General features: G+C 50.3%; 1 protein-coding gene across 2 annotated transcripts; it reads left to right on the top strand.

The window, feature by feature from the left end:
• On the top strand, nt 1-27,669 carry LOC124526453 (interferon-induced GTP-binding protein Mx1). Of its 2 annotated transcripts, XM_047099465.1 has the most exons (15): nt 1-44; nt 3,296-3,375; nt 4,522-4,636; nt 8,879-9,071; nt 10,136-10,273; nt 12,127-12,281; nt 12,900-13,038; nt 13,615-13,813; nt 15,343-15,421; nt 16,943-17,065; nt 17,431-17,572; nt 21,253-21,411; nt 22,315-22,391; nt 23,814-24,062; nt 27,339-27,669. In XM_047099465.1, exons 3-15 carry the CDS (start codon nt 4,538-4,540, stop codon nt 27,567-27,569), a joined length of 1,983 nt encoding a protein of 660 aa, XP_046955421.1. In that variant the 5' UTR covers nt 1-44; nt 3,296-3,375; nt 4,522-4,537; the 3' UTR covers nt 27,570-27,669. The 2 variants fall into 2 exon arrangements, with proteins under 2 accessions (XP_046955421.1, XP_046955423.1); XM_047099467.1 differs by lacking the exons at nt 1-44; nt 3,296-3,375 and adding an exon at nt 3,726-3,821.

Genomic DNA, 27,669 nt, shown 5'->3' on the forward strand with positions numbered 1-27,669 from the left:
GGCGGCGGCGGCGGCGGCGGGCCCTGGCAGCTGCGCGGGGACAGGTGAGGGTCGCGTTCCTGGGTAGCAGCACCTTCTTGCAAGCTGGGGGGCTGGGGTGGGAGGGCTGGGTGCGGAGACAAGCTCTCTGGAGGCATGGGGGAGCAGAAGCTGGTCACAGTGAGGACGGTGATGATGGTGATGGTGACAGTGACGATGATGATGGAAATACTGGCTGGGCTCAGAGGCCGCTTGATGCTGCTTCTGACCAACAGGCTGCTAAGACTCCTGGATGACTTATCAGAAACAGCCCCCCCCCCCGCACCTCGAGGACTTTTCTGCTTGAGGAGGTGGGCCGGTGGAGGGGAGGGGGGCCAAGGGGGTCTCCCAGGGGGCCAGTCTCCCAAGGGGGTCTCCCAGGGGTGTGCACTGAGAAAGTTTCACGTTCAGTGCTGGGCGCCCTCCAAGCCCACCCCGAAGGTGGCCCATGGCTTGTATCAGTTTATATTTCCTGCTATCGACCTTAAAAATAAAAGTGTGTTCTTTGATCAGCAAACGTGGGCTTCTTCAGGAATAGCAGCGATCTGGAATCCGGGACGCGCAAGCCATGGCAAAACCATAGGCAAGTCCAACAAACAAAGGACAGGGACAGTGCTTTCTGGAAGGGGCTTGGGGAGGGTTGTTTTGAACCTAGTCCACTGGAGAAATGCAAGAGGTCATGGCGATGGCAGGTTCTTGGCGGCTGAGTGGCAGGGGTGGCGGTTTCCCGTAGGAGATGACGTACCCACCTGTCCCCGTGGGGGGGGGGGGGCTATAATTGATGATTGTCTCCGGTCGGGGTCTGTTACTGACAATTCTTCCTATGATTGAGGAGAAATGGTACAGCCTCCGCCTTCTGGCCTCCCCACTACTTTAGTTATTTTACTGGTTTTCACATTGCTGGGGAGTGAAAACCAGACAAGTCCACCGTGGGAGCGCGCAGACCAGGGGGGTCTACACTATCCTGCAGAATTCAGGGAGGCTAGGGTGGAGGGTCCCCGCTAGGGGGCGTCCTGAGTAGCCGAGCAGCCGGGTAGGAAGGAGGGAGGGGCCGGCATCTGGGGAAGTGCCCCGCCCAACGTACCCCCCGCCCCCCCCCCGCCCCGCCCCAGGGAATGGGGGGCTGCCCAGGGACCCGCTTCTCCGCTGCTAGCGCAGCGGGGTGGGACTGAGCAGGGGACAGGCTAGTTTTGAGGGAGTTAAGACCGTCCTGGGGGGCTGATGGAGGGAGCCAGGCTCGGAGACACCTGCACTCCACCCCGCGTGACCGCCGGAGCTGTGCATGTGGGGGCTCTTGGAATCATTTGGTCAAATTTAAATCAGGTGGTTGTCAGAAGCAGGATCAAGTGATGCTAACCCCTAGCGGTCAGTCCCAAACGGCTCCTCGAATGTCTAGCCGTGTCATTTTTCCACTTTGGAACAGAGCTGCTGGCCGGGAACCCCTGTCATGTGGACAGGATGCCCCCTGCCCCTCCATTTCCTTCTTGGCTTCCCTCTCCCCACCTCCCGGTACTGGGCTCCCTCCGGGTGGTTTGGTAGAGAGCATTAGGTCTAAAGAGCAGAATGTTCTCCCCTTCCACCATAAAAATTTAAATGTCAGTGGGTTTTTGCAAGGCGGAAGACTCCCAAGAGAAAAAGTGAGTGTAAGTCCTACGGGGATTATTTTAAAAACTGGACTCAATTGTGTTGGGCAGGTGGCAGACTTCCTCGATCAGGGGTTCAGCAGGACGCAACAGGTGGGTGGTTCTTAATAGGGGTTGGGAGACCTCTGTGAGGTCTGGGCTGGAGGAAGCTTTCCCACAAGGATAGCGACCCACGGGACCGCCCTTGGATGGTGCCCCCACCCTCTGCTGCAGAGACTCTCCAGGGATGCCGCTGGTGGATAGGGTCCGGGTCTGGAAGCCACCCTCTGAAATCCAAAGTGCAGGGGCAGCCAGACAGCCTCGTCCAAGAACGGGGTGGGGGGGGGCCTGAGTGTCCACAGACCCGCCCTGGGCAGTTTCTCTATCCCCTGCCCCAACCTTGGCAGTGAGGGAAGAGCCCATCCTGACCACTGGCAGGGGTGGGGGGAGGAAGATGAAAGTGGAGAGGGGTTCCGGGTGATGTGCCTACCTCAGAGGGCAGCCCACAGTCTTGTCTTAAACACACAGCGTGGGTTAGACGTTTTAGGAGCAGACGCGGGCTGAGAGCATGACCCCACCATGGCCACCACTGGCGACTGCATTCAGTTTGGTTTGACGGCCGGGTGCCGAGTGTAACTGATAAGTAAGAAACGGGCTTTAATTCCTGAGATTGTCTTGCCCCTGAACTCCAAACTGATCTTCAAAGATCATCTATGAAAGGTACAGACATTTAAGATGCACAGATAAGATTTTGTGTCCAAGGGATGTCATTATATGAAGCAAACAGAGGAGGGGAATGTATTCACACAATCCTGTGTTGACGGAATTTGAACCCATGGTCATGGGGCTGTAGGCCCTGGGGACCAATGATGCCACCTGACTGGGTACACTAAGGCCAACTGAGGCAGCTGTGGTCTTCAATGTGGGGCCCCAGTCTGGGACTCCCTGAGTGCACAAAGCATCTCCAAAGGCATGGTTGGTCGGGGGGAGGTTAGGAAATACATTTCCAGATTGTCATACTCTTTCTAATTGATTGCCTTCCAAATCACCTTTCTCCCACTTTACGATAAAAGGAATACATTTCTCCCCTTTTTTTCTTTTTAGTTTTTTTTTTTAACATTTATTTATTTTTAAGAAACAGAGAGAGACAGAGCACAAGTGGGGGAGGGGGCAGAGAGAGGGGAGACACAGAATGTGAAGCAGACTCCGGGCTCTGAGCTGTCAGCACAGAGCCTGACATGGGGCTCAAACCCACAGACCGAGAGATCGTGACCTGAGCCAAAGTCGGACACTTAACTGACTGAGCCACCCAAGCGCGCCTCCCTTTTTTTTTTTTTTAATCTGTCCCTTTCAACTGCCCCAATATTAAAGGAAGATCGCGTAGCTCTTGGGGGAGGGTCCTGTAAAAGGAGCACAGAGAACATCAGAAAATATCGTTGATTCAGGCAGTAAATTAACAGTAAGGCTCTGTGCCTTATTGGTCTCTCTTAGAATTAAAATACTCAAGATTTACCAAAAGGGTTCTGAGAACCATGAGCTTGCTTCATCGTGAGGCCTCTGTGCATCGTTCTTAACAATGGGACCTTACCTTGATGAGTCGTCACATACATTCACCTGGGTTTTGGCCTAATTTGTAAGTTTTGTGTGATTTCAAGGAGGTGTGGGAGAAGAGCTCCGTGTTTCTATCCAACTAGTCAACGTTGCATCGTCAAGGGAAAAGGAAGGTGTGTTGGAGGTAAGTAGGCGGTTTACATTTCTCATAATTTGTTTCAAGTCATAGAAAAATTCCCGCTTACTTTTACCCAAGATGATTAGATGTGTAAAATTTACTATTTAGAGGCATGGGGTCCCAGAAATTTTTTTATTTTATTTTACTTTATTAAAAAAATGTTTTTATGCTTATTTATTTTTGACAGAGAGAGAGAGAGAGAGAGAGAGCGCGCGCGCGCGCACGCATGAGCAGGGGAGGGGCAGAGAGAGAGGGAGACACAGAATCCGAAACAGGCTCCAGGCTCTGAGCTGTCAGCACAGAGCCCGACGCGGGGCTCGAACTCACAGACTGCGAGATCATGACCTGAGCCGAAGTCAGACGCTCAACCGACTGAGCCACCCAGGCGCCCCCAGAAATTCTGAAAAGTGAATTTCAGACATATTTGTACGGATCTGGAGGGATACAGACAAGTATGGTGAAGTGGACGATTAGCTTCTTTCAAAATAAAATGATATCATATCCATATGAGAAGGTGGATGTTAGCCAAAGCCATTGTGGTGATCATTTCACAAAATGTGTACCTCAGACCTTCATGCTGTACGCCTCGAACGTACACAGTGATGGATGTCGATCCATCAAACCCATCAAACTGGAAAAAATAGAAAAAAGTGAAGGTCATTAAGATACACTCGTATGGGAGGAAATGGAATAAAAATATGAAGCCAGGAGCAAAACGAACAGAGTAAAAGAACTTAAAGTTTAGGCATTTTTTTTTTCAACTATAAGCTTGGGTATCAAAGTTCCATTATATTGAGATTCCCACAGCAACATTGGGAATGGTTCTATAATAAGTTTCCTTTTACATGTGAATTTTAAAAATTCACGGAAATTTTGTTCTTTGCCACTGTTCCAATTGATGGTGAAAAAATTTTTGCCGTTGAACCTAAAATTGTAATAGGAAACACCTAGTTTTAAAGACTCTTTTGGGGTCTGGGAGCCCATTCCTGAAGACGGCTAAGCTGCCTCCATCCATCATTTGGCTCCTTGTTTCGTTTCAGTCCCTAAAGAGTTAAGGAGCCCACAGTGTGTCCCAGTGTATCTAGTGGTGATTCTGTGACTGAATGAACCTGGCTTCTGAATTGTGTTAATCCCGATGTGCTTGATTTTAAGCTGATCAAGAGCGGAGATGGTTAATTCTAAAGGAAAGATCACTGACTCAGATCCTGTATCCGATCATCTGTTACTAAATGGACTTGCGGATAAGACAGAGAAAAATCAGGAAATGGTAAGTTGCCGCCTGAAAATAGCCGTGTTTGAGGGCTGTCCTTGTAGACGGCGATGCTCCTGACCCGGGATGACTGCTTCTTGATCTCTCCTGCCGCGGTTGCTGATGTGATCCCCTTCTCGTCCCTCTGGGGCCCATCTGGCCACCAAGTGTAGTGTAGATGTTTCGCCATAGCTGACACTGGTTGGTTGGGGTGCAGTTTCAGCCTGGGAAGCCGGGCGGGGTGTTGTCCGGCTCCTGTAGGAACTGGCCTCGCTCTGGGCCCAAGGGCCACCGTGCTATCCCACACCCACCACATGGTTCCATTCCCTCACCGGCAAGCCATGCGGCATCGTTTTTTCCCCAGAATCCAGAACGTATTTTTGATGGGAACCAAACTTGGCCTCTGAAATCAGTCTGATCTGAATTTTATCCCAATGCAAACACTTCCAGCTGTGTGGTCTTGTTTCTAAGATGGCTCTTCCTCCCTGGTGTACAAGTTGGGTTCTCCATCTCTGACATGGGAATGACAACAGTATTTGCCTTCTGTGACTGTTGAGAGAGAGGTCCCTTTACTGCTGTCGTGTGTCTTAAAGTCATGGATCATCAGCCTCTTTCAAGTTGACTCCATTTTCATAATAAATGCTAAACAATATTAAACAATACTAAAAGCCACATTGAAGCACACAGAAAAATAAGAAGGTCCCCAATATAACTGTGTTTCTTGCCTGACTGTAACCGGCAGTGTATGGGGCAGTAAGAACTCATACCGTTCACACCCACCTGCTTGGCTGTAGCTTGGCCTTTTCCAGTCATGCTGAACGGTGCTGTCTTATAATCCAGAAATTCCGTTTCTAGGTACAGACCTTGGTTTCCAACGTGTGGTCCCCAGACCAGTATCCTCAGCAAGGCCTGGGAAGTTTGACCTGTAAATGATTAGCCCACACATCCACCTCCCCCCAGACCTGATGAACTAGGAACTCCAGGGGTAGGGCCCACATCTGTGTTCGAATAGTGCTTCCAGGTGATTCTATTTGTGCTAAACCACTATGCAAACTTGCAGGTGCCCTCTGAGAGCCATGTTCATAATGGCGTTGTTTATGATAACAAAACCCAGAATCAACACAAGTGCCTGTGAGCCGTGGACGAATGTGTCAATAGCGGTATGCTCATGCAGCAGAATTCTGCTTAGAAGTGGGCATCAAAGCATCAAGATCTAAAAAACAGTGGCAAAACAAAGAACTGAGTCATAGAAGAAATGTATGGTATGGCCCCACTTATACAAAGTTCCAATTCAGGCAACAAGAAGCAATGTATTGCTTAGGGAAAGATGGGTAGGTGGTAAATCCACGAAGAAGAACAAGAATGTGGTTCTCACGAGCCTCAGGATGGAGAGACCCTCGGTGGGGAGAAGGGGTAACAGCAGGAAGGTGATGGGGAAGGGTGCGTGGAGTGTCTTATGGACTGGGATTATGTGTTTTCTTAATTCAGGTGGTTGGTACTATTATTCATGTTTTATAAACTCTTGGAAATAGGTGATCTAAAGAAATGAAAACAAAGAAGAACCATGAGGAAGGCTGAGACGGAGGCTGGTGGGTACAAAGGTGTAGCCAGGTTTCTGGTACGACCACCATGGGGCTTTCCCTGTGGAGCTGTGCTCCACACCTTTCTGAAGTTTGTTATAGAAAAAACTGGCAGCAGATGCTTGTTAAAAAAAATGGCCAAGAGGATTTTATTCCAGCCTAATGCCACAAGGGAGAGAGACTGAGGTCAAGGTGGTACGGGAGGACAGGTGGGGATTTACAGCCAGCAGGAAGGGTGAGGGAGAGGAGAAAGAATGACTAAGAACAGGTTATCATCAAGGGGACTGGGAGAAAGAGCTTGATTAGCTTTCAAAGGTGAGGGGATTCTTTGCTAAGAAGGATTCTTTGCTAAGTCTGGGCTCAGCAGCCCAGGAGAAGCCAAGTGGAGAAGAGGGCTCAAGGTGGTCAAAGAGGGCTCGCTAGCATTTGGTCAAGGAGGTCCTTGCAGAAATCTGCCAGCACTCCCTGTATACAAACTCTTGTACTCATGTACTTTGTAAGGCAGTGATTCTCAACCAGAGGCACTTTTGCCCCTTGGAACATGTGGCAATGTCTGGAGACATTTTAATGGTCACAACTCAGAGTGAATAATGAATAGAGGCCAGGGATTCTGCTGAATCTCCTGCAATGCACAGGACAGCCCCCAACAACAAAAGCTGACCTGGCAGAAAATATAAATAGCTTCTCACCACGAGATAAAGGAACTACCTAGTAAAACTTACGTATATTATAAAGCATATTCTCTTAGTCTCTTCTTAATCAGGTTGTTTGTTTTCTTATTGTCAAGGAATTTCTTGGCAGTTCTTTATGTATGCTGGGTACAAATCCTTTGTCAAATATATGTTTTGTGAACATTTTCTCCCAGACTGTGGCTTGTTTTCCTTCTCTTAGTCTTTTTTAGAGACCAGATGTTTTCAATGTTGATGAAGTCCAATTTATCAGTTGGTTCTTTTATGAACTGTGCTTTGGGGGCCATATCTAAGAAAACATTGCCTAACTCATAGCCATAAAGATTTTTCTCCTGTTTTCTTCTAGAAGTTCTGTAGTGTTAGGTTTTGCATTTAGGTCTATGATCTGTTGTGAGTTACTTTTTTAGTGTGGTGTGAAATATAGATACAAGGTTATTTTGGGGGGTATATATATGCCCAGTTGTTCCAGCACCATTTGTTGAAAAGCTTTATCCTTCCACTGCATTGCCCTTGCACTTTTGTCAAAATCAGTTGTCCATACGTAATGTCAGTTTATTTTTGGAACATATATTCTGTTCCTTTGATCTCTTTCTCAATTTTATACCAGTATCACATTGCTTTGCTTACTGCAGCTTTTTAATAAATATTGAAATCAGTAATGTTAGCCCTCCAACTTTGTTCTTCTTTTTCAAAGTCAGTTTGTTCTAAAAATGTTTTAGACCGTTTATATTTATTGTGGTTGTTAATGAAGTTTGAGAAGATCATTTTGCTATTTATTTTCTATTTTCCTTGTCCTTTATTTCCCCTTTCCTCTTTTTCTACCTTCTTTTGAATTAATCAACTACATTTTTGATGATTCTATTTTATTTCCTTTGTTGATTTTCTAACTGTGCCTATTTTAGGGTTTATATTTTACATATTTAACTTGTCAAGTCTAACTTGAAGTGATAGTAAATAACTTAATATTTAAATTTTTTTAAATTTTTTTAAATTTATTTTTGAGACAGAGAGAGACAGAGCATGAGCAGGGGAGGGGCAGAGAGAGAGGGAGACACAGAATCCAAAGTAGGCTCCAGGCTCTAAACTGTCAGGACAGAGCCCAACGCGGGGCTCGAACTCACAGACTGTGAGATCGTGACCTGAGCCAAAGTCGGACGCTTAACTGACTGAGCCACCCAGGCGCCCCTATAACTTAATATTTAAATAAGAACCTTACAAATGTATGCTTCCATTTGTCTCCTCCTAGCATTCATGTTGATTCTGTCATGAATTTTAATTTGACTTATAAGCCCCACAATATATTGTTATTTTTGTTCAGTCATATATCTTTTAAGGATATGTAAGTTACTTTTAAAAAATGTAGTAGTTACCATTTCTGGTGTAGATTCCTTTGTGTGGATTCAGATTTTCATTCAGAATCATTTTCCTTCTGGCAGAAGGACTTCTTTAACATTTCTTGTAGTGCCAATGCTGGTGATGAATTCATTCACTTTTTTATGTCTGAAAAAAACTTCATTTGCCTTCATTTTTAAAAAAGGTATTTTGGCGAGGTATAGAATTCTAGGATGATGGATTTTTTTTTCCCTCCAGTATTTTAAGAAGGCTATTACACTACCTTCTTATTTGTATTGTTTCTGATGAGAAATCTTCTATAAATTTCATCTTTGCTCCTCAATGTGTAACGTGTTCTCTGGCTGCTTGAAACATTTTCTCTCTGTCGCGGGTTTTGAGCTATTTGACTATAATCTGCCTTGATGTAGTTTATGTACCTTATGTTTGGGGTTCATTGAGCTTCTTGGGTCTTTGAGTTAATTCTTTTCAAGTGTGGGGAATTTTTACCTATCATTTCTTTAAATAGTTCTTTGTGTTCCTTTCCCACTCTCTTTTGGGATCTCTTCTCACCTATTGTGATAGGTTGATTGAAGTTGTCTGTCTCTGATGGAACATGACCCGCAGGCCATGACAGAATTCTTTGATTCTGCTTTCTTCAGGGACTCAAGAAGAACCTATGTAGCCAGTACGAGGAGAAAGTGCGCCCCTGCATTGACCTCATCGACTCCCTTCGTGCCCTGGGCGTGGAGCAGGACCTGGCCCTGCCTGCCATCGCTGTCATCGGAGACCAGAGCTCGGGCAAGAGCTCAGTGCTGGAGGCCCTGTCAGGGGTCGCCCTTCCCAGAGGCAGCGGTAAGAACTTGCTCTCTGTTTTAATCAGTTCAGGCAGCCATAACAAAATGCCACAGACTGGGTGGCTGAAACAGAGACTTACTTCTCACAGTTCTGGGGGCTGGAAGTCCAAGACCAAGGTGTTGGCATGGTTGGTTTCTCCCGAGGCCTTTCTCCTTGTGCAGATGACCGTCTCCTTGTGTCCTCAGATGGCCTTTTCTCTGTGCACACACACGTCTGGCGTCTCTTCCCTTTTTTGTATGGATGCCAGTCACCTTGGGCCCCACTCTTCTGACCTCATTTACCCTTAATTACCCCTTTAAGGAGTGGCCCCAGTGGTCACACTGGGGGCTGAGGCTCTAACACATGAATTGGGAGGGGGACGTGAGTCGGTTCATGGCACTCTCTTGTTGCACATTTTTGTGTGGGTTGTGTATAACCTGTGCATTATGGCAGGTCTGAGTATATGTACTTGCACCCCAGCCCAGAACCACGTGCATGTGGGTGTCTTTCCTGAGCCCCTTCTCAAGAGGTGACCTTCCAAATGGGAGGTAAAGATTGGTGCTCTGATTAGTGGTGCTATTTGAGCGCCAAGGTCAAGGGATCGGTGGGGCTCCAGGGGAGAGAGGGCAGACCTGAGATGGGCCTTGAAGTACAGGTCAGATGTAGGAGAGGGTGGGGTCTGGAAGTTTACAGCAGGGGGACGTGGTCAGGGGGCCTGGTGAGGGCAGTATGTGTTCCTGATGGTATGGGTGTATCCTGGGGGATAGCGGAGGACATTTACCAGAGTCTGGGGGTTTCCTACGAGAGTGTGCCACCCGAGCTGATGGCAAAACATGAAGCGAGAAGCCGAAAGTGGTGGCTCTCAAGCATTAGTGAGCAAAAAATTACCTGGAATGCATACTCAAAATGCATATTTCTAAGGCCACCCCAGACCTAATGCATCCGAGTGTCAGACAAGGGGACCAGGCGCTTTTAGCAGCCTGCCCAGATGATTATAGAAAAGTTTGCGCAGCATTGATCTCAGGCCACCGTCTAGGACTCTTGAGAGCAGAGTGCAGGACTGATGTGGACGTGGCCTCCAGGTATTGTCACAAGGTGTCCTCTGGTGCTGAAGCTGAAGAAGCTCATGAATGAGGATGAATGGAGAGGCAAAGTCAGCTACCAGGACTTTGAGATGGAGATTTCAGACCCTTCGGAGGTGGAGGAGGCAATCAATACAGGTAAGTGCCCCACATTTGTTCGCTATCACCTGTTTGGACATCTGGCCACCTGGGTGAGGGAGGAAGGGGTCCATCTGTCACTGTCCCCCTCTTCCCTTTCTGGGCCTGTCCTGTTCTCCTGGGGGCCTCCCTCCGGCCCTCATCTGCATCAGGCCCCGGCTCCCTTGTGTCTTCTCTTCTTTTACCCTCAGTAAGACCAGCGCTTTGGACAGAATCTGACCTCAGCAATTACTTGCTTAGTATGTAAATAAGCATCGGAGAGTAATGTGGACTTTAAAATTTAAACAAGGAGTATCTGTCCCTTATTCAAAGGCTTCCCCACTCCACAGATCTGATGGAAGAAGAATTGGGTGTGGGGCCAGGGAACCCCTTTCTCCGTTAGCCTCATAAAAGGCATCCTGGACCATCCCCGAACCCTCTCTGGAAGCATCTCATAGGCCTTTTCCTCTGCATGTGTTTGCATAATCCCAGCTCGGGTTGACCTACGGTGCGTCTCAGTGAATGCCAGCCACAGAGACAGAGATCACCCTGTCCCCATGAAGCATCCGAAAGGAGAGATAACACGCGGAGGACATAAGGACAAGTAGTGGCAGGGTTGGCTGCGGCTGAGAGTGAGCAAGGCGGATAGATAATCTCTGCCACGTGGACCTTCGCTTCTTCCTAGTGTGTCACAGCCTAGTCTCAGTCATTTGGGGAGCAGAAGTGGCAAAGAATGAACTTGGCTCTTAAGAAGGTAGCAGCCACTTGGGATGGGCACCGGGTGTTCCATGGAAACCAATCTGACAATAAATTGTATTAAAAAAAAAAGATAGAAGCACTAAGTTGCATTTATAGACTGTTTTACAAAAGTTGAAGGATGCTTTTACAGTCAGAACCTCATTGTGTGATTGCTGGGCTTAGATTGGCTCCAGGGGCAGAACACTCAAAACCGCTGTGTGTACCCCTCGCCCTTCCTGTGTAACAACGCTATCTCAAAGCCCAGTGGTTTGGAAGCATTGGTTTCTCGCGATTCGGTGATCCGCTGGGAAGTTCTTTCCCTCCACCTGGCTTGGCTGGGGCCAGCTGTCGAGGATGGCCTCGGTCACATACCCAGGCCCTGGGCTGGAAAGACCAGGCCTTCTCCCCATGCGGTGGCCATCCTCCTCCAGGAGGCCAGGCTTGGCTTTTTGCGTGGTGGCGGACGGGTTCCTGGCAGGAAGGGAGGAGGATCCCCCAGGCGCAAGGTCTCAATCTCTACTGGAGTCCATTCTGTGATGTCCTGTCAGCCACGGGCAAGCCCGAGGTCGAGGGACAGACCCTCCGGTTGGGAGAAGGTCGCCCTGGAGAGGAGCGTGCGTGCAGTGACGGAAGGGAATGCCGATAAATAAATTTAGATCTTGAAATTGTCATCGTTACGGAGGCAGGAGCCAAATGAGGTCCCTTGATAGGATGTCAATGCCAGGGCTCGTTTTGCTCAAAACTAGCACGTTCCCCTCCATCATTTCCCAAATCCTGCCCCAGCGTGCCCCTGTGTTTTTATTTGCTTTCACTTTGCTTTGTTGTTAATCTCCTAGTGACGTCAGGGGAAGGAGTTAGGCGCTATGCCAGGAAGAGCTCAGGTCGGCCCCGCTCTGGCCTGGTGCAGGTGCATCTTTAGAGATGTTTCTCTTGCTCTCTCCACAAACAGTTCTGGCCACTGGCAGGGAGAACCCTGAATTGTCCTTTGAGTTTCCTTTTAGCCCCGGAAAAGCGAATCTGCTCCAGATACGCCTTATCCAAGCACGGCAGGTAGAAGGTGCTTTCGGAGGATTTGCTGTAGGGAGATGCTTGTACTGTATGCTGTATTCGGGTTTTCTCGTTTCCCCCTTCCCTAGCCCAGAATGCCATCGCTGGGGAAGGACTGGGGATCAGTCATGAGCTAATCAACCTGGAGATCAGCTCCCCTCATGTCCCGGATCTGACCCTGATAGACCTCCCTGGCATCACCAGGGTGGCTGTGGGCAATCAGCCGGCCGACATCGGACGCCAGGTACAACCTCGGTCTGGGGGGGACCGGGGCCGTGCCCTGGACAACAGCGAGTTCCGGGCTGAGTTGGGAGGGTGGCTATCAGGAGGTGTGAAGGGGTGGGCTCCGTGGCCTCCACCAAGTCAGATGGAGATGTTCTGGGGAGCGCGAGGCAAGGAGGCAGAACTGGAAATCCATTTTACAGTGTTTCGGTTTTATACGGGGACCCATTTTTGGTTAGAGTTACATTTCGTGGCGTATCTAAGCTGGCGTGTACAGGAAGGGGTTTTGTGTGGGGAGAGAAAGCATTAGCAACAGATATGATGGCATTTTCACGTTGGCAAATGTTACCCAAGAGACTTAAGATCTAGGGCAGCGTCATGCACTTTGTGGCATCTTCTCTTTCCCTGCGGTTGTCCTCTGTGGAATCCTGGGAGATAGTTAATGAGCTAAGGTCTGGCGGTTTTCCCCAGACCCCAGAGCTCCATTTCTGCCACGGGAGACTTGGTTTCTTGTAACTCTGGCTTGAGAAATGCTGCAGGCTTGTTTCTTTCGGGGAGATACCCCTGGGACTTGGAGGTCCCAAAGCAAGGGCAAGGTCGGGACCTGTCCCTGCCCTCATACGCCTTCATTTTCTCACAGACCAAGCAACTCATCAGGAAGTACATCGTTAAGCAGGAGACAATCAACCTGGTGGTGGTCCCTTGCAATGTGGACATCGCCACCACAGAGGCACTGAGCATGGCTCAGGAGGTGGACCCCGATGGAGACAGGACCATAGGTAAGAAGAGGGAAGAACCTAGAAACCATAGGAGGGCTTTACTTGGCCGTGGGCTCAGCAAATGATGCCTCTGGTCTCGGCCGGACCCGTGTTTCCCCAAGCGTGGGCCAAGCCCCATCTGCACCAGAAGTAACTGGAGAATGTTTAGAAATGCTAGTCGGACGCCTGGGCGGCTCAGTCGGTTGAGCATCCGACTTCGGCTCAGGTCACGATCTCGCGGTCCGTGGGTTCGAGCCCCGCATCGGGCTCTGGGCTGACAGCCCAGTGTGCCTCACTGGGGAGGTGGAGAGTCATCACAATAGAGCACGAACTCTTCGACTGGGTAGAAGGGAAATTAAATGGCTGTCACAGGCTGCTGTCTCTCTGGCATGAGGGCCAAGCCCTGGGTGAAGCAAGCCCCCCACACCTGCCTGGAGGGGCATGCCGTCTTCCTGGGGCCTGAGCTGTAGTTCTGTCACTGGCCAGGGGCTCCGCCTCAAACCGTGGACTTGGGGGTTGGGGGTGCCGTCGTGTCCCTACGAGCAAGCCTGAGAGGAAACTGCGAGCGTTCTCTGATGGAAAGTCTCCGGCTTGCAGGCATCTTGACAAAGCCTGACCTGGTGGACAGAGGCACCGAAGACAAGGTGGTCGACGTGGCACAAAACCTCGTCTGTCACCTGAAGAAGGGCTACATGGTCGTCAAGTGCCGGGGCCAGCAGGACATCCAGGACCATCTGAGCCTGGCCGAGGCTCTGGAGAAAGAGAGAGTCTTCTTTGAGGACCACCCACATTTCAGGTACCCGGGCCGTGTTTCCGCAAAGGGCAAACCAAAACGTAGGCCCTCCATTTCTCCTGGGGAACATGGCTGCCGCCCAAAAGCAGACGTTCGCAGTGGGTGTGTGAGTGTGTCTATACCTTGACAATGCCCGTGGGATTTGCCCGGGAGAACAAAAGAGGAACTGACAAAGTACAGCAGAAAATAGACCTCCACGACCAGATAGGGAGGGAACTGGCTACGATAATTGAAAATAAATTAAATAGAAACACAAATACCGGAAGAAAACATAAATACCTCAGAATAGAAAAATAATTAGAAAGCTCAGAAATTGACCCAGGGACATACATTTGCTATATGATAAATGTGGCCTTTCCAATCGCGGGCCACATCAGTTTGATTATCTATCAGTCAGGGGCACTGGGGGAAATTGTAAATTTTATGTTATGTACCTTTTACCACAATTCTTAAAAATTGACAGATGTGGAGACCAGAGCCTAGCTGTGAGTGTACTTTCACAAACAGGCATGCCCTTTATCCTAAAAAGTTCTTTAAACTATAAAGAATCTATAATAACTCGGCGAACGCAGATTTGGATAGAGCGAGGATAGGCCTTCCTTCCTCCAAGCAGCCCATGGTTTAGGTTCTTGTCTTGGGGAAGGGTGTGTCCCATAGTTCAATGTCATCCATACACCTACGTAGGTACGTGTCGGGGTATTTTTGTGAAATCCTATGCCGACATGCATTACGTAGACTTATGTGCATATTACCTACGTGAAGAAGGGTATGTGTGTTATGAAAACATATCCATAGGTGACCAAGCGTATCTTTATAAAGACCAGTTCTGTAGTCAGATGTCATGAGACATATTTAAAAAAATGTTTTTAAATGTTTATTTATTTTTGAGAGAGAGAGAGACACAGTGTGAGCAGGGGAGGGGCAGAGAGAGAGGGGGACACAGAATCCGAAGGAGCTGTCAGCACAGAGCCCGACGCGGGGCTCGAACCCACGAACCGTGAGATCATGACCTGAGCCGAAGTGGGACGCTTGACCGGCTGAGCCACCCAGGCGTTCCAAATGTCATGAGCCATATTTAATGTCTCAGCTGGAAGGGATCCTTCTATACCATTTCTTTTTTTTTTTTTTTAATTTTTTTTCAACGTTTTTATTTATTTTTGGGACAGAGAGAGACAGAGCATGAACAGGGGAGGGGCAGAGAGAGAGGGAGACACAGAATCGGAAACTATACCATTTCTTAAAGAAAGCTTTTTATTTTAGTCCCGGTCAGCTGACATACAGTGTTATATGAGCTTGAGGTGTACAATTCTCTCCAACTCTATGCCATTTTTGAAGTGTCCGAAATAATGAAGACCCTGCCCTCGTTCCGCGCAGGGCAATTCTGCACATCTGTTGGGTACCCGCGGCAGGGCGCTCCATCCGCCTGGGAATAACTGGACTAGCCTTGCCTTTCCCTGCAGCAGAAAGCCGGCTTGCGTTTTCTGGCCACACCAGCATGGTTGTGCATGTCGTGTTCTCTTCTCCGTCCGCAGGGTTCTCCTGGAGGAAGGAAGGGCCACCGTGCCCTGTCTGGCGGACAGACTGACCACTGAACTCATCATGCACATCTGCGTAAGCACATGTAGAGCCGTCTGTTCTCTGACTCGAGTCCCACAAACCCAGAGCCAACCCGCGCGGGCTCGCTCACCGTCCGCGCGCACACACATCTCCCCAGGGATCTCATTAAGGTGCAGGCTCAGGTTCGGCGGGTCTGGAGCACAGCTTGGGATCCTCGAGCAAGCTCCCGGACGGTGTGTGACTGCGGCACCACATGTTGGGCGGGACCTGAGAGACTACATCCGCTTGGCCTAAAATCTCATGCGCCCTGCACGAACCTGTTCCTTTCTCGTTGCCAGCCGCTATGGCAATGGCTTGACGATGGTCATGGTCATAGATTTCATATTTTAAATCTCTCCGTGGTTCTTTTTCAAGTTTGTCTGGACAGAATCCCTTTCTCTTTCACCTGTGCGGTCCCTTAAAAAGGTTTCCTTTGCACATATTTCTGTTGTACGCAGCGCTCGAGGAATCCAGTGTCAGGTGCGCTGGGTCCTGGTAGCCATCACCCACAATGACCTGGGCTAGGGTTTCGACCCTGGGCCTATCCTTTCTGGAACTTGATCTGTGGGTATTCATGGAAGCCCAGGTTCAGAATCGGTTTCTCCAGGGAGGTGCAGCCTCCAGCCTGAATCATTTTAGATTCTCAGCTCGAGGCCTGGGGGACCCCTCAGGGAGTATGAATTTGGGCAGCAGACCTGTTTGAGGGCTGGCTTGCGGTTACAGATTTTCGGCAGAGATTTTATGTCCTTCCGCTCAGCACCGAGTTCAGTCCCCAGGAATGGGGACAGAGGGCACGGTTGTTCCTAGCTCTTTGGGGTCCCAGCTTTGTAGAGTAAGAAGACGTTGGCTCGTTAGAGTCCCTGCCTCGAGCAAGCCCACCGGGATTTATCCGTTGCCCCAGCACCAAGTGAGGCTCTGAAACGTCACCTCAATTTTTCTTTCCTACAAATGCCCTGCGAGGCCAAATCTGGCTATACTCCCGCTCTCCCCGTCCGCCCCTGGGCACCCGTGTCACCTGTCTGTGCCTCTGAGTACCTGCCAGCTCATGGATACACTTCAAGGGATGCTTTCGATGTGCCAGCCAGCATTTTTTGATGTTTGCAGTGGAAGAGGGCGCTAGCATGCGCCATCCACCGTGTCGTCAGAGACAGAAGTCCCTGAAAACTTTAAATCTGTTCACAAAAGTTGTTGAATCTCAAATTGTCCCAACTGCTGCTTTTTCAGAGCCCACAAGACAGGTGGCCCTTTCTAATGTCCCTGCAGATCGTAGAAGGAGCTCTTCCTGGCGTTGCTTGGACAGGATGCAGGAACCGTGCAGAGTAGCCACCTTGGCGTGTCCCTGAGACTGTCCCCCCTCCCCCCAGGAGTGGGAATGTGGGGAGGCCTGGGTGGAGTCAGTGCCCGCTAATGTCCCTCCCTCTCCACCTTCGCTCTAGAGGAAGCCAGGAGGTCAGGTGTACCGTGCAGGTGGCCTGGGGGCTCCAGCTCCTTCCCTGTCCGTATTTATGTCTTTGCATTCTTTTCTGTTTTCCTCAGAAATCGCTGCCCCTGCTAGAGAATCAAATAAAGGAGAATCATGAGAAAATAACAGAGGAATTACAAAAGTATGGCTCAGATGTACCAGAAGACGAACACGAAAAAATGTTTTTTCTGATAGATGTGAGTATTGCCCATAGCATCGAGTCGGAGATTCACACATCATTGTCCAGAAAGGGATTGTGTGCCTCATGCACTTTTCTCTCACTCCCCGAAAGCCGACCCAGGCTCACTGTGCCATTTAACACCAAAGAGGGGCCAGGGCGGAGGGACAATGGGCAGTGACAGATGGTCACATTTGCCGTATGGATTGCTTATCACGCATGCTCACCCGAGACCCCGAGGGCGGTTGGGGGTGTGGGAGGGTCTGGTACCCCTGTCACGTGGTGAGGAGTCACTTGCCCACCCTCAGCCTACACACAGCCTCCAGACCACCCCACTTGTATGTGGAACATCTCCGCTTATACGTACGTTTTCCTTCTTAACAGAAAATCAATGCGTTTAATCATGACATCACCTCTTTAATACAAGGGGAGGAGTCTGTGGGGGAGGGTGAGAGTCGGCTGTTCACCAAAATCAGACATGAATTCCACAAGTGGAGCACCGTGATTGAAAAGAAGTTCCAGAAAGGTGAGTGCCAGGCACCACCGTAGGCCTGGCGAGGTGGGTCAAGGCGGGCGGTACAGATGGCGAGGAGGGCCGGAGGAGGGGTGTGTGGGGACCGCCTTTGCTCCGCCCCACATCACTGAACTCAGGCCAGCCAGCGCCTGCTGCAGACTTCGGAGGACACCTAGAGAGAACACGCAGAGGAATCCGCCCAAGTCCGCCAGGGCTTCGACCAGAATCAGCCCTCCCGCAACAGTAGCGGGTCAACATGGCGCCCGCCACTGCCTCATGCTCTTCGTGGTCAGCTGGCCGTGGCCTTGAAGCCCGTGTGTATCTCAGTGGATTTTGCAGCTGCAGCAGCGACGCAGGGGAAACGAAACACAGCCTGGACACCATCGCTACACCACCAAATTCTCAAGAGTCTGAAAAAGGTAGAGAGTGTGACCTGAAGTTAATTTTTTTAATATTTCAAGATGCTTGAGGTCAATCATATACCGGCCAGTGATAAAGCGGCAGCAGCTGAGGGGAATTTCAAGTGACTTTGCTTCTACTCGGGCAGCTTGGTGGCGGGTTCCATAATGTACCTTGAGCTGACTGGAGGTTCCGACTGGCCGCTGTCCTTGGCTTTGAGTAATGAACGTGAGAGGATACATCGTGCCATTGTTGACATAATTCGATGGCCACGCCTTTCAGTCGTCTGTTCGTTGGCAGAGGGCATGGAGGGCAGGACGAGATAAATGACAGTGTTCCCTGGTGGAAGACTGGGGCGGTCACTTGCCACTTGCCATCTCTGCGCCACTCCCAAGCTGCTGACCGTGCTGCAGGAAGACAACAGTCCTTCGCTTCCAGCAAGCCCCCTCGTGCATGGTTCAGCAAGCTTATTACAGCATGCGGCCCATGAGAAAATAGCTCTCATTTTAAGATGCTAAATTCCTTCCAACAAGTTATCAGTTGCACGTCACTGGGTTCCCACATGCAAGAAAATGCATTTGGACCCCTAACTCACCCCCTGTACAGAGATAAACTCAAAATGATCAGAAACCAACCTGTGAGCACTGAAACTATAAAACTCTTAGGAGAAAACCTGGATTCTAACCTTCGTGGCCTTGGATGAAGAGGCGGTGTTTGCATAGGACACGACATCACAGGCGACAAGAGAAGTAACAGACAAGGGGGACTTCATCAGAATAAACAACGTGTGCGGGTCAAAGGGCGCCACCCCCACGCACAGAACCGGAGAAAATGCAAGTCACGCATCTGACAAGGGTCCAGTGCCCAGAATATACAAAGAACTCTTACAGCTCAACAACAAAAAGCTAAATAATCCAAGTTAAAGTGGACGAAGGATGAGAATAGACATTTCTCTAAAGAGAAGACACACAAATGGCTTCTGGGCTCACGAGTAGGCGCTCAGCGTCATTAGCCGTCAGAGAAATGCAAACCAAAGCCACGGGAGACCCCATCTCACACGCACTAGGGTGGCTGGTATGTTAACGTACCCGTGTATTGGTCTGCTAGGGCCGTCCCAACAGAGCACAACAGACTGTGCGTATTAAACGACAGAAACTTACTTTCTTACAATTCTGGAGGCTGGAAATCCAAGATCAAGGTGCCAGCATGTTTCGATTCTCCGGAGCCCTCTCTCCTTGGCACGTAGACATCACCTTCTCGTGTGTCCTCCATGGTCTTTCCTGCGCGGCTCTGTGTCCTGCTTTCTTCCTATAAGGACACCAGTCAGATTGGAGTTCAGTCCACCCCAATGACCTCATTTCAGTGCGATCGCCTCTTCAGAGGTCCCGTCTCCGGACACAGTCACATTTCCTAGGTGCTAGGGGTTAGGACTTTAACATACCAATTTTGGAGAGATACAATTCAGCCTGTGACAGCAGATGATAGAAAATGTTCAGCCATGGAAAAGCATGAAGGACGAAACATGCTGCAACATGGACGAACCTTGAAGACACTGTGCTGAGTGAAGGAAGCGAGACACAGAAAGCCACATGTGTTTTGGTACCATTGATATGAAATGTCCGGGACAGGCGTGTCCCTAGAAATAGAGAGTAGAGGAGTGGTTTCCGGGGGCTGGGCAGGGGGAGGGAAATGGGGAGGGAGTCCTGATAGGGCGCAGGGTTCCTTGGGGCGATGGAAGTGTTTGAGAATAAGCTACTGGGGACGGTTGCACAATTTTGTTAATGTACTAACAAATCACTGAGCTCTACGCTTGACTAGGTTGAATTTAATGTTTTATTTTTGAGAGAGAGCAGGGGAGGGGCAGAGTCTGAAGCAGGCTCCAGGCTCTGAGCTGTCATTACAGAGCCCGATGCGGGGCTCGAACCCACGAACCGTGAGATCATGACCTGAGCCGAAGTCAGGTGCTTAACCGACTGAGCCACCCAGGTGCCCTGACTAGGTTGAATTAAAAAAAAAATTTTTTTTAAGTATATATATATCTATTTTGAGAGAGAGAGAATGCGTGAGCAAGGGAGGGGCAGAGAGACAGGGAGAGAGAGAATCCTAAGCAGTCTCCATGCTGTCAGCACAGAGCCCAACGTGGGACTCGATCTCATGAACCGTGAGATCCTGACCTGAGCCTAAACCAAGAGTCGGATGCCCAACCAACTGAGCCACCCGGGTGCCCCACAAGGGTGAATTTTATAGCATGTGAATTTTATCTCAGTTTGTACAAAATTCCTACGAGAAAATATCTCCCAACCAAAAGAGGATACCTAGACCCTGATTCCTGGTTAGTTCTTTTTTTTTTTTTAATTTTTAAAAAATGTTTATTTATTTTTGAGAGAGAGAAAGAGAGAGACAGAGTGCATGCGGGGAGGGGCAGAGAGAGGGGGAGACACAGAATCCAAAGCAGGTTCCAGGCTCTCAGCTGTCAGCACAGAGCCCAACGCGGGGTTCAAACTCATGAACCGTGAGATCATGACCTAAGGCAAAGTTGGATGCTTAACTGACGGAGCCATCCAGGCGCCCCTCCTGGTTGGTTCTTAGGGCCTTCCTGAATTTCCACCCCCCAGTGTCCTCCACAGTCCAGTTTGGTTGAGAAGAAAAAGAATTCCAAAAGTATAAAGAAACAACAAAGTGTTTTATATAGCGAACACTGATACCAGATCCCGTGAATGTGGTCTTACGGGCTTGGCTAGTCCGCTATCCCAAGCTGATTACAAACACTTTGTACTCATGCTCTGTGATGTGTCGCTGATTCTGGATGGCATTCGTGGTCATTTTTATTTTTTATACGATACAGTTTTCTTGCCTTCTGCGTTCCCTGCCCTCTGGCATTATACCCTGGCTCCGTACTTGCCATCTTGACACGACTAAGGAAAATGATCTTGAGATCTGTTTTTTTATTGCTATCCCTGAATTGTTTTCCGTCGATAAATCCGATTTGAATTTTTTTTTTTCCATGCGGCTCTGTGTCTTCAGAAAGTCCAGAATGGTATTGTGTTTCGAAAAACCTGTGGGGCGCCTGGGTGGCTCCGTCGGTGAAGCGTCCGACTTCGGCTCAGGTCTCGATCTCGTGGTATGTGGGTTCGAGCCCCGCGTCAGGCTCTGTGCTGAGAGTGCGGGGCCTGCTTGGGATTCTCTCTGCCCCCGACTCATGTTTTTTCTCTATCTCAAAATAAATTAGGAAATGAAAAAGAAAAGCCCGCAGGGTTGTTTTCGTAAAATAATTCAGCACCGTTCTTTTCCAGGGTACAAAGCGATATATAAAGAAATTGAGAAATTTGAAAATCGGTATCGGGGCAGAGAGCTGCCGGGATTTGTCAATTACAAGACGTTTGAGATTATTATCAAACAGCAAATCAGAGAGCTGGAGGAGCCAGCTGTCGACATGCTGCGCACGGTAACCGGTGAGTTCTTGATTTGGCTTTTCGGCGTTTTATTTCCAGGCCCGGGAAAGGCTTGGATCAAAACCAACGCTACCCGTTTATTTTAAAGGATGTACTTCCCCTTTCCAGGTTATTATAAAGGGCGTGAAGGGAAGTATAGAGGATGAGGCCTGGGGGAGGGGGGGTCCTGGGGCACGTGCTTCTGTCTCGTGGAGTCGGGGGCGGGGGGCACCACCCTCTGGGCACGTGGGTGTGTTCACCAGCCTGGGAGCTCTCTGATCCCTGTTGTTTAGGGGATTTTAATAAGGTGGAATCGATGATCACAAAGACATAATCACTTATTAACTCAATCTTCTCCTCCTCAGAGGCAGCGAGGTGGGATGGGGGTGGGGGGGTGGGGGTGGGGCTGAAAGTTCCAGGCTTCTAATCCAGGCTCGATCTTTCTGGTGACCAGCCCTCACCCTGAAGCAGTCCGGGGCCCACCAGGAGTCACCTTCTTAGAACAAGAGATGCTCCTGTCACCCGGGAGTTTCTAAGGGATTTAGGAGCTGGGTGTCAGGAACCAGGGGCACACACAAAATACACCTTTCTCATCGTCCACACCTCTGGTCGGCTCTGCAGCTGAGATGATTATTCCACAGTCTCAAAATACTCTATTTATTTGAATCCTTCTTTTTTCCCCTAACGTGTATTCATTTTGAGGGAGAGACAGAGTGCAAGCGGGGGAGGGGCAGAGAGAGAGGGAGACCCAGAAACCGAAGCAGGCGCCAGGCTCCGAGCCGGCAGCCCAGAGCCCGACGCGGGGCTTGAACTCACAGACCGCGAGGTCATGACGTGAGCCGAAGTCGGACGCTCCACCAACGGAGCCACCCAGGCGCCCCAGCCATCTATGATTTTGAACGAATCTTGTTTTCCTTTCCTCAGATATGGTCCAGCTTGCCTTTGCAAATATTTCGAAAGGAAACTTTGATGAATTTTTCAACCTCTACAGAACAACCAAGGTAACACTGACCACATGCGATTTAACCAAAAAAAAAAAAAAAAAAAAAAAAAAAAAAGTCAGCCTGATGCTAGAAAACAGATTTCTTGGATGAAGACCATCCCAACTTTGTTGCGTACGCAGAGACGCAGAGAATCAGGCTCAGTGGCGAACTTTATTAGTGGCATCACCGGTGATCCAGGGGAAGAAGCAGTAAGTAAGCAGTAAGCGAGGCGGACTCTGGAGATAAATATTTAAAATCACAAAAGAGAGCCAGAGTTCGTGGAGAATGGCCTCGTCTGAGGGAAACGGCCCCAACCCTGCAACTCACTGAGGAAGCCACATATCCACCTGACATTTTCCGAGAGTGAGGAGTCAGGAGGAAGCGAGGCCCCCCCATGTCATGCAGCTGAGACCCGAAGCGTCTGCCCTCAGAAGCAGGGGCTCCCCCGGCGTGGTCAGCTCAGGCCGCTGTAACGGAGCACCGCTGGGCCGCTCACCCGAAATCCCAGATCAGTGTGGCGTATCTGGCATCTGCCGAGGGCCCAATTCCTGGCTTGCGTGATCGCTGCCAGGACCGTCGTATCCTCCCAAGACAGGGAGAGAGAGAGCCAGAGGGAGGGAGGGAGAGAGCACTCTGGTGTCCCTTCTTATAAGGACATTGGCGTCATCTGTAAGGACTTCACTCTCGTGGGCTGGATCTCCCAACCCCCCACCCCAATGCCATCACTTTGGGGATTAAGCTTTCAACTTAACGGATTTGGGGAGACACACACTCTCGGTCCCTGGCACCCAGCACCGCTGGGAACACTGGCTTGGCCTGTCGCAGGCTGGGGTCTTGGGGCCTGCGACTTAAGCTGCCCGGGCCCTCTGACTCCTTATCCACAAAATACGACTAAGAATACCTTGTTTGGAAGGTGTCACGAACACGGAAGAAAATGTCTGGGGTGCACCTGGCCTTATGCATCACAGTCGGTGGCTCCCAGGGGGCTCTGGGGAGGGCAGATACTTTCTGTGCGAGAGATCTATTCCCCGACCTTCTGGAAGCCAGTTTCTGTAAATTGCAGGAACATGAACCCTACGGAATTGAATGGATTTCAATTTGGCCCCCGTTTCACCCCCGTGATCTCTGTGATGGGCATAGATACCCCTGATGAGACGGGACAGCCCCCAAAAGAGAAAGAATGTGAGAAACGAGGCCCGCAAGCAGAGCCCGTGCAGGTCCCCAGGCTCGGGGCAGGGGGGTCGGGGTCTGGGCGCGCTGCCCGCCCCCTCACACCCCGCCGGGCAGGGAGCCCCGTCCTAGCTAAGCCAGCGTGGGGTGCGCAAGGCTGTGGCACGTTCCAGTAGGAGCCGGTTGGCTGCGGGCTTCAGGGAGGACCCCCTTCCTCGACCCGGCGATTTGTTTCTGAGCGAACTTCGTTCCGCTTCTCTTTTGCCCTAGTCCAAAATCGAAGACATTAAGTTTGAGCTGGAAAACGAAGCGGAGAAGTCGATTCGACTTCACTTCCAAATGGAGCAGATTGTCTACTGTCAGGACCAGATCTACCAGCGGGCGCTGCAGAGGGTCAGGGAGAGGGTTTCAGAGGAGGAGAAGAGGAATAAAAAAACAAACAGTCCGATCTCTGAAGAAGTTTCTTCAGGGAGCGTCTCCTTGTGTGAAATCTTTGAGCACCTGCTGGCCTACCGCCAGGTAAGTCTGCAGGCGCCTCGGAAAGGCGGCTTTCGTTCCCTTTCCTTTTCTTGTGGATGCCTCTCTCTAAGTCTCCGGGGCTCTGTGTGGTGACCGTCAGCCAGCCCCGTGTGCCCGGCCTCCGTGAGCCCCCGTGGGAGCATCGAGCCTCGGGCGGAGGAGCCGAGGCTAAGGCTCGGAGTCACTCACGTCTGGTTTTGACGGGCTGTGTGGCCCTGGCCAAGTTGCTTGACCTCTCTGAGCCTGAGCTTTCTTCTCTGTAGAGCGGTATCTCCTCACCGGGTTCTTGTGAATACTCTGGGAGCTGAGCGTGGGTGGAGCCCTTGGCTCGGGGTTGGGACGCGATGGCAGGAGCCACTCGCAGAGACACACGCTTTCGTGGCTACTGTACATTTCCAAGCGTGTGAAAAAGCAGTCTAATTCACGCTGGGGAAGGACGCACAGCTGTGCTAGAGCCGTTGAGACAGGTCAAAACCTGGACAGATAAAGCCAATAGCCATCTTTTGGCTTATCAGATATCTCCGCCAGGTCACTGTTTGGGTGCTTGATGGCAGTGTTTCTTTTTCTTTTTTTTCTTTTTAGATTTAAATCCAAGTTAGTTAACAGAGCGTGTAACAACGATCTCAGGAGTAGAATGTAATGATTCACCACTTACGTGTAACACCCAGTGCTCGTCCCAACAAGTGTCCTCCTTGATGCCCCTTTGCCCATTTAGCCCATCCCCCTACCCAACACCCCTCCAGCAACCTTCTGTTTATTCTCTGTATTTAAGAGCCTCTTAGGGTTTGTCTCCGTCTCTGTCTTTATCTTATTTTTGCTTCCCTTCCCTTATGTTCATCTGTTTTGCATCTTAAGTTCCACAGACGAGCAAAGTCATATGATGTTTTCCTCTGACTTCTTTTGCTTAGCATAACACACTCTAGTTCCATCCACGTAGTTGCAGATGCCAAGATTTCATTCCTTTTGATCTCCGAGTAATACTCCACTGTAAATATACCACATCTTCTTTATCCATTCGTCCATCGATCGATGGACATTTGGGCTCTTTCCAACCTTTGGCTATTGTCGATAGCGCTGCTATAAACATGGGGGTGCATGTGTCCCTTCGAAACGGCACACCTGTATCGCTTGCATAAATGCCTAGTCGTGCAATTGCTGGGTCGTAGGGTAGATCTATTTTTAGTGTTTTGAGGAACCTCCGTACTGTTTCCCAGAGTGGCTGCACCAGTTTGCATTCCCACCAGCGGTGCAAGAGGGTTCCTCTTTCTCCACGTCCTCACCAGCATCTGTCGTAAGGCAGTGTTTCTAGAACCCGACCATGCACACAGATCTCCTGGGATCTGGTTGCAGGTTAGATGTGGATTGCAGGTGTGAGGTGGGGCCAAGGTTTTGCATTTCTAACGGGCTCCGAGGACAGAGACCTTCTTGGAACGGCAAGCCTTTAAACCAAGGCCCAGTAGAAACCCGATTCTCTTTCTGTTGGTTTACTTTTCATATGTCAGCATCAACAAGGTTACATTCACATACCTTGTTTTGCGTTAGCGGATTTTTATACAAGGTTTAAATGTCTAGCGCAACCAGAACCGCTCCCGTAATGCTGCTCTCTTCCTTTTTCTTTTCTGCACTGTGTTGAGATACATATCACATAAAATGTACCGTCTTAACCATCCTCAAGTGCCCAGCTTGGTGGCACAAAGCCCGTCCACACTGTTGGGCAGCCGTCCCCACCTCCGTCTCCGGGATTCTTCACCTTCCCAAACTGAGCCCTGCCCCCCATGAGATGCACCTCTCCAGCCCCTCCCCCGGCCCCGGCGCCCCCATTCTACCTTCTGATCCTGTGGACTTTCTGATTCCCGGGAGCTCGCCTAAGTAGACTCATGCAATCTCTGTCCTTTCACGCCTGGGTGACTTCGCTTAGCGTCAGGTCCTCAAGGTTCACCTTTGCCGTAACGTGCGTCAGCCTGCCCTTCCTCTTAAAAGTAGCATCATACTCCTTTGTATGGAGAGACCGCATTATGCGTGTTCATTCACTTGTCCGTGTGCCTCTGGGCTGCTGGCACCCTTTGGGCCACCCTGGATGACGCCGCTGTGAACACGGCCATGTGTCTGTCTGTGCCCCTGCTTCTTTGTTAGGCAGATTTATCCTGCCTCTTCTTCCGTGGGTTTCGCTAGGAGTTTTAGAATCAGCCTATTCTGTCTGTGATGAAAAAGGAGCTGTGGGCATTCTTGTCGCAATCCTATTCATTTATCAGTCTGCACCGGGAGAGTTGTCATCTTTATGACATGACATTTTTCTTTCTGTGTATTTATTTTGAAAGAGAGAGAGAGAGAGAGAGAGAGAGAGAATTCCAAGCAAGCTCTGTGCTGTCAGCGCAGAGTCAGATGCGGGGCTCAATCCCACAAACTGAGATCGTGACCTGAGCCGAAATCAAGAGCTGGGTGCCCAACCAACTGAGCCACCTAGGCACTCCTCTTTTTTTTTTCTTTAACATTTATTCATTTTGAGAGAGAGAGAGAGAGAGCATGGGAGGGGCAGAGAGAGAGAGGGAGACACAGAATCCGAAGCAGCTCCAGGTTGCGAGCTGTCTGCACAGAGCCCGACGCGGGGCTCGAACTCACGAACGGTGAGATCATGACCTGAGCTGAAGTCGATGCTTAACCGGCTGAGCCACCCAGGTGCCCCAACACACCCCCGCAGCTTTTTAAACTTTTTATCCTTCAGTCCGTTTAATCTTTTCAGCCATCTCACGAGGCCGGGCGCTAATGTTATCAGTGTTTGATGGGCAGTGGTATTGCTGAGGCACCGGACGAATCGGCTTCCCGAGAGATCAGCCTTATGTCAGGAAAGAGCTCTTTAGGAACAGGCAGGGCGCGGGGAGGGTGAAGGGGGGCTTGAAACTAGCACCGGGCTCGCAGAGACCGCAGAGGTGCTCCCTCCGCTCTGTGGCTTTGGGCGGCCCGGCCTCTTTCCTGCTGAATATTTAGCGTTGATTTAAAAAAAAAAATTGCAACATCTTTTCAGCAAAGTTGAATTCGAAAACGGGGTTTTTGTACTCAGTCCACGTACCTTTATTAAGCCCATTCGAGCCGAGCCCAAGGTGCCCGAGTGGCCCCGGCAGGGAGGCGGGGTCAGGCTGCCCTCTGGCCCAGAGGCCGCTGCTGGGCTCGAGACCCAGAGACCCAGGCGGGCACCCGCACCTGCCAGGCCCGGCCCCTCCTGACGCCGGCGTGCTGACGTCAGCCCCTCACCCTCCGTGAACTCTTCTTCCCTGCCAGGAGGCCGCCAACCGTATCTCCAGCCACATCCCCCTGATCATCCAGTACTTCATCCTGCAAGTGTACGGCCAGCGGCTGCAGAAGAATATGCTGCAGCTGCTGCAGGACAAGGAGACCTACAGCTGGCTCCTGAAGGAGCGCAGCGACACCAGCGACAAGAGGAAGTTCCTGAAGGAGCGGCTCGCGCGGCTGGCCCAGGCTCGGCGCCGCCTGGCCAAGTTCCCCGGTTAAGTCCAGCTCCCGGTCCTGCCCGCATCTCCAGGACCCGCCTCAAGCCCCGCCCCCAGCCCCCGGACGCGTGGGGGAGCCCCGCCCTCAGCCCCAGGAGCCT

This window comes from Lynx rufus, unplaced genomic scaffold (assembly GCF_022079265.1).
Source record: "Lynx rufus isolate CCGP_SWC_20201006 ecotype Redwood Valley unplaced genomic scaffold, mLynRuf1.p SCAF_5, whole genome shotgun sequence".
In the NCBI taxonomy this organism is placed as follows: domain Eukaryota; kingdom Metazoa; phylum Chordata; class Mammalia; order Carnivora; family Felidae; genus Lynx; species Lynx rufus.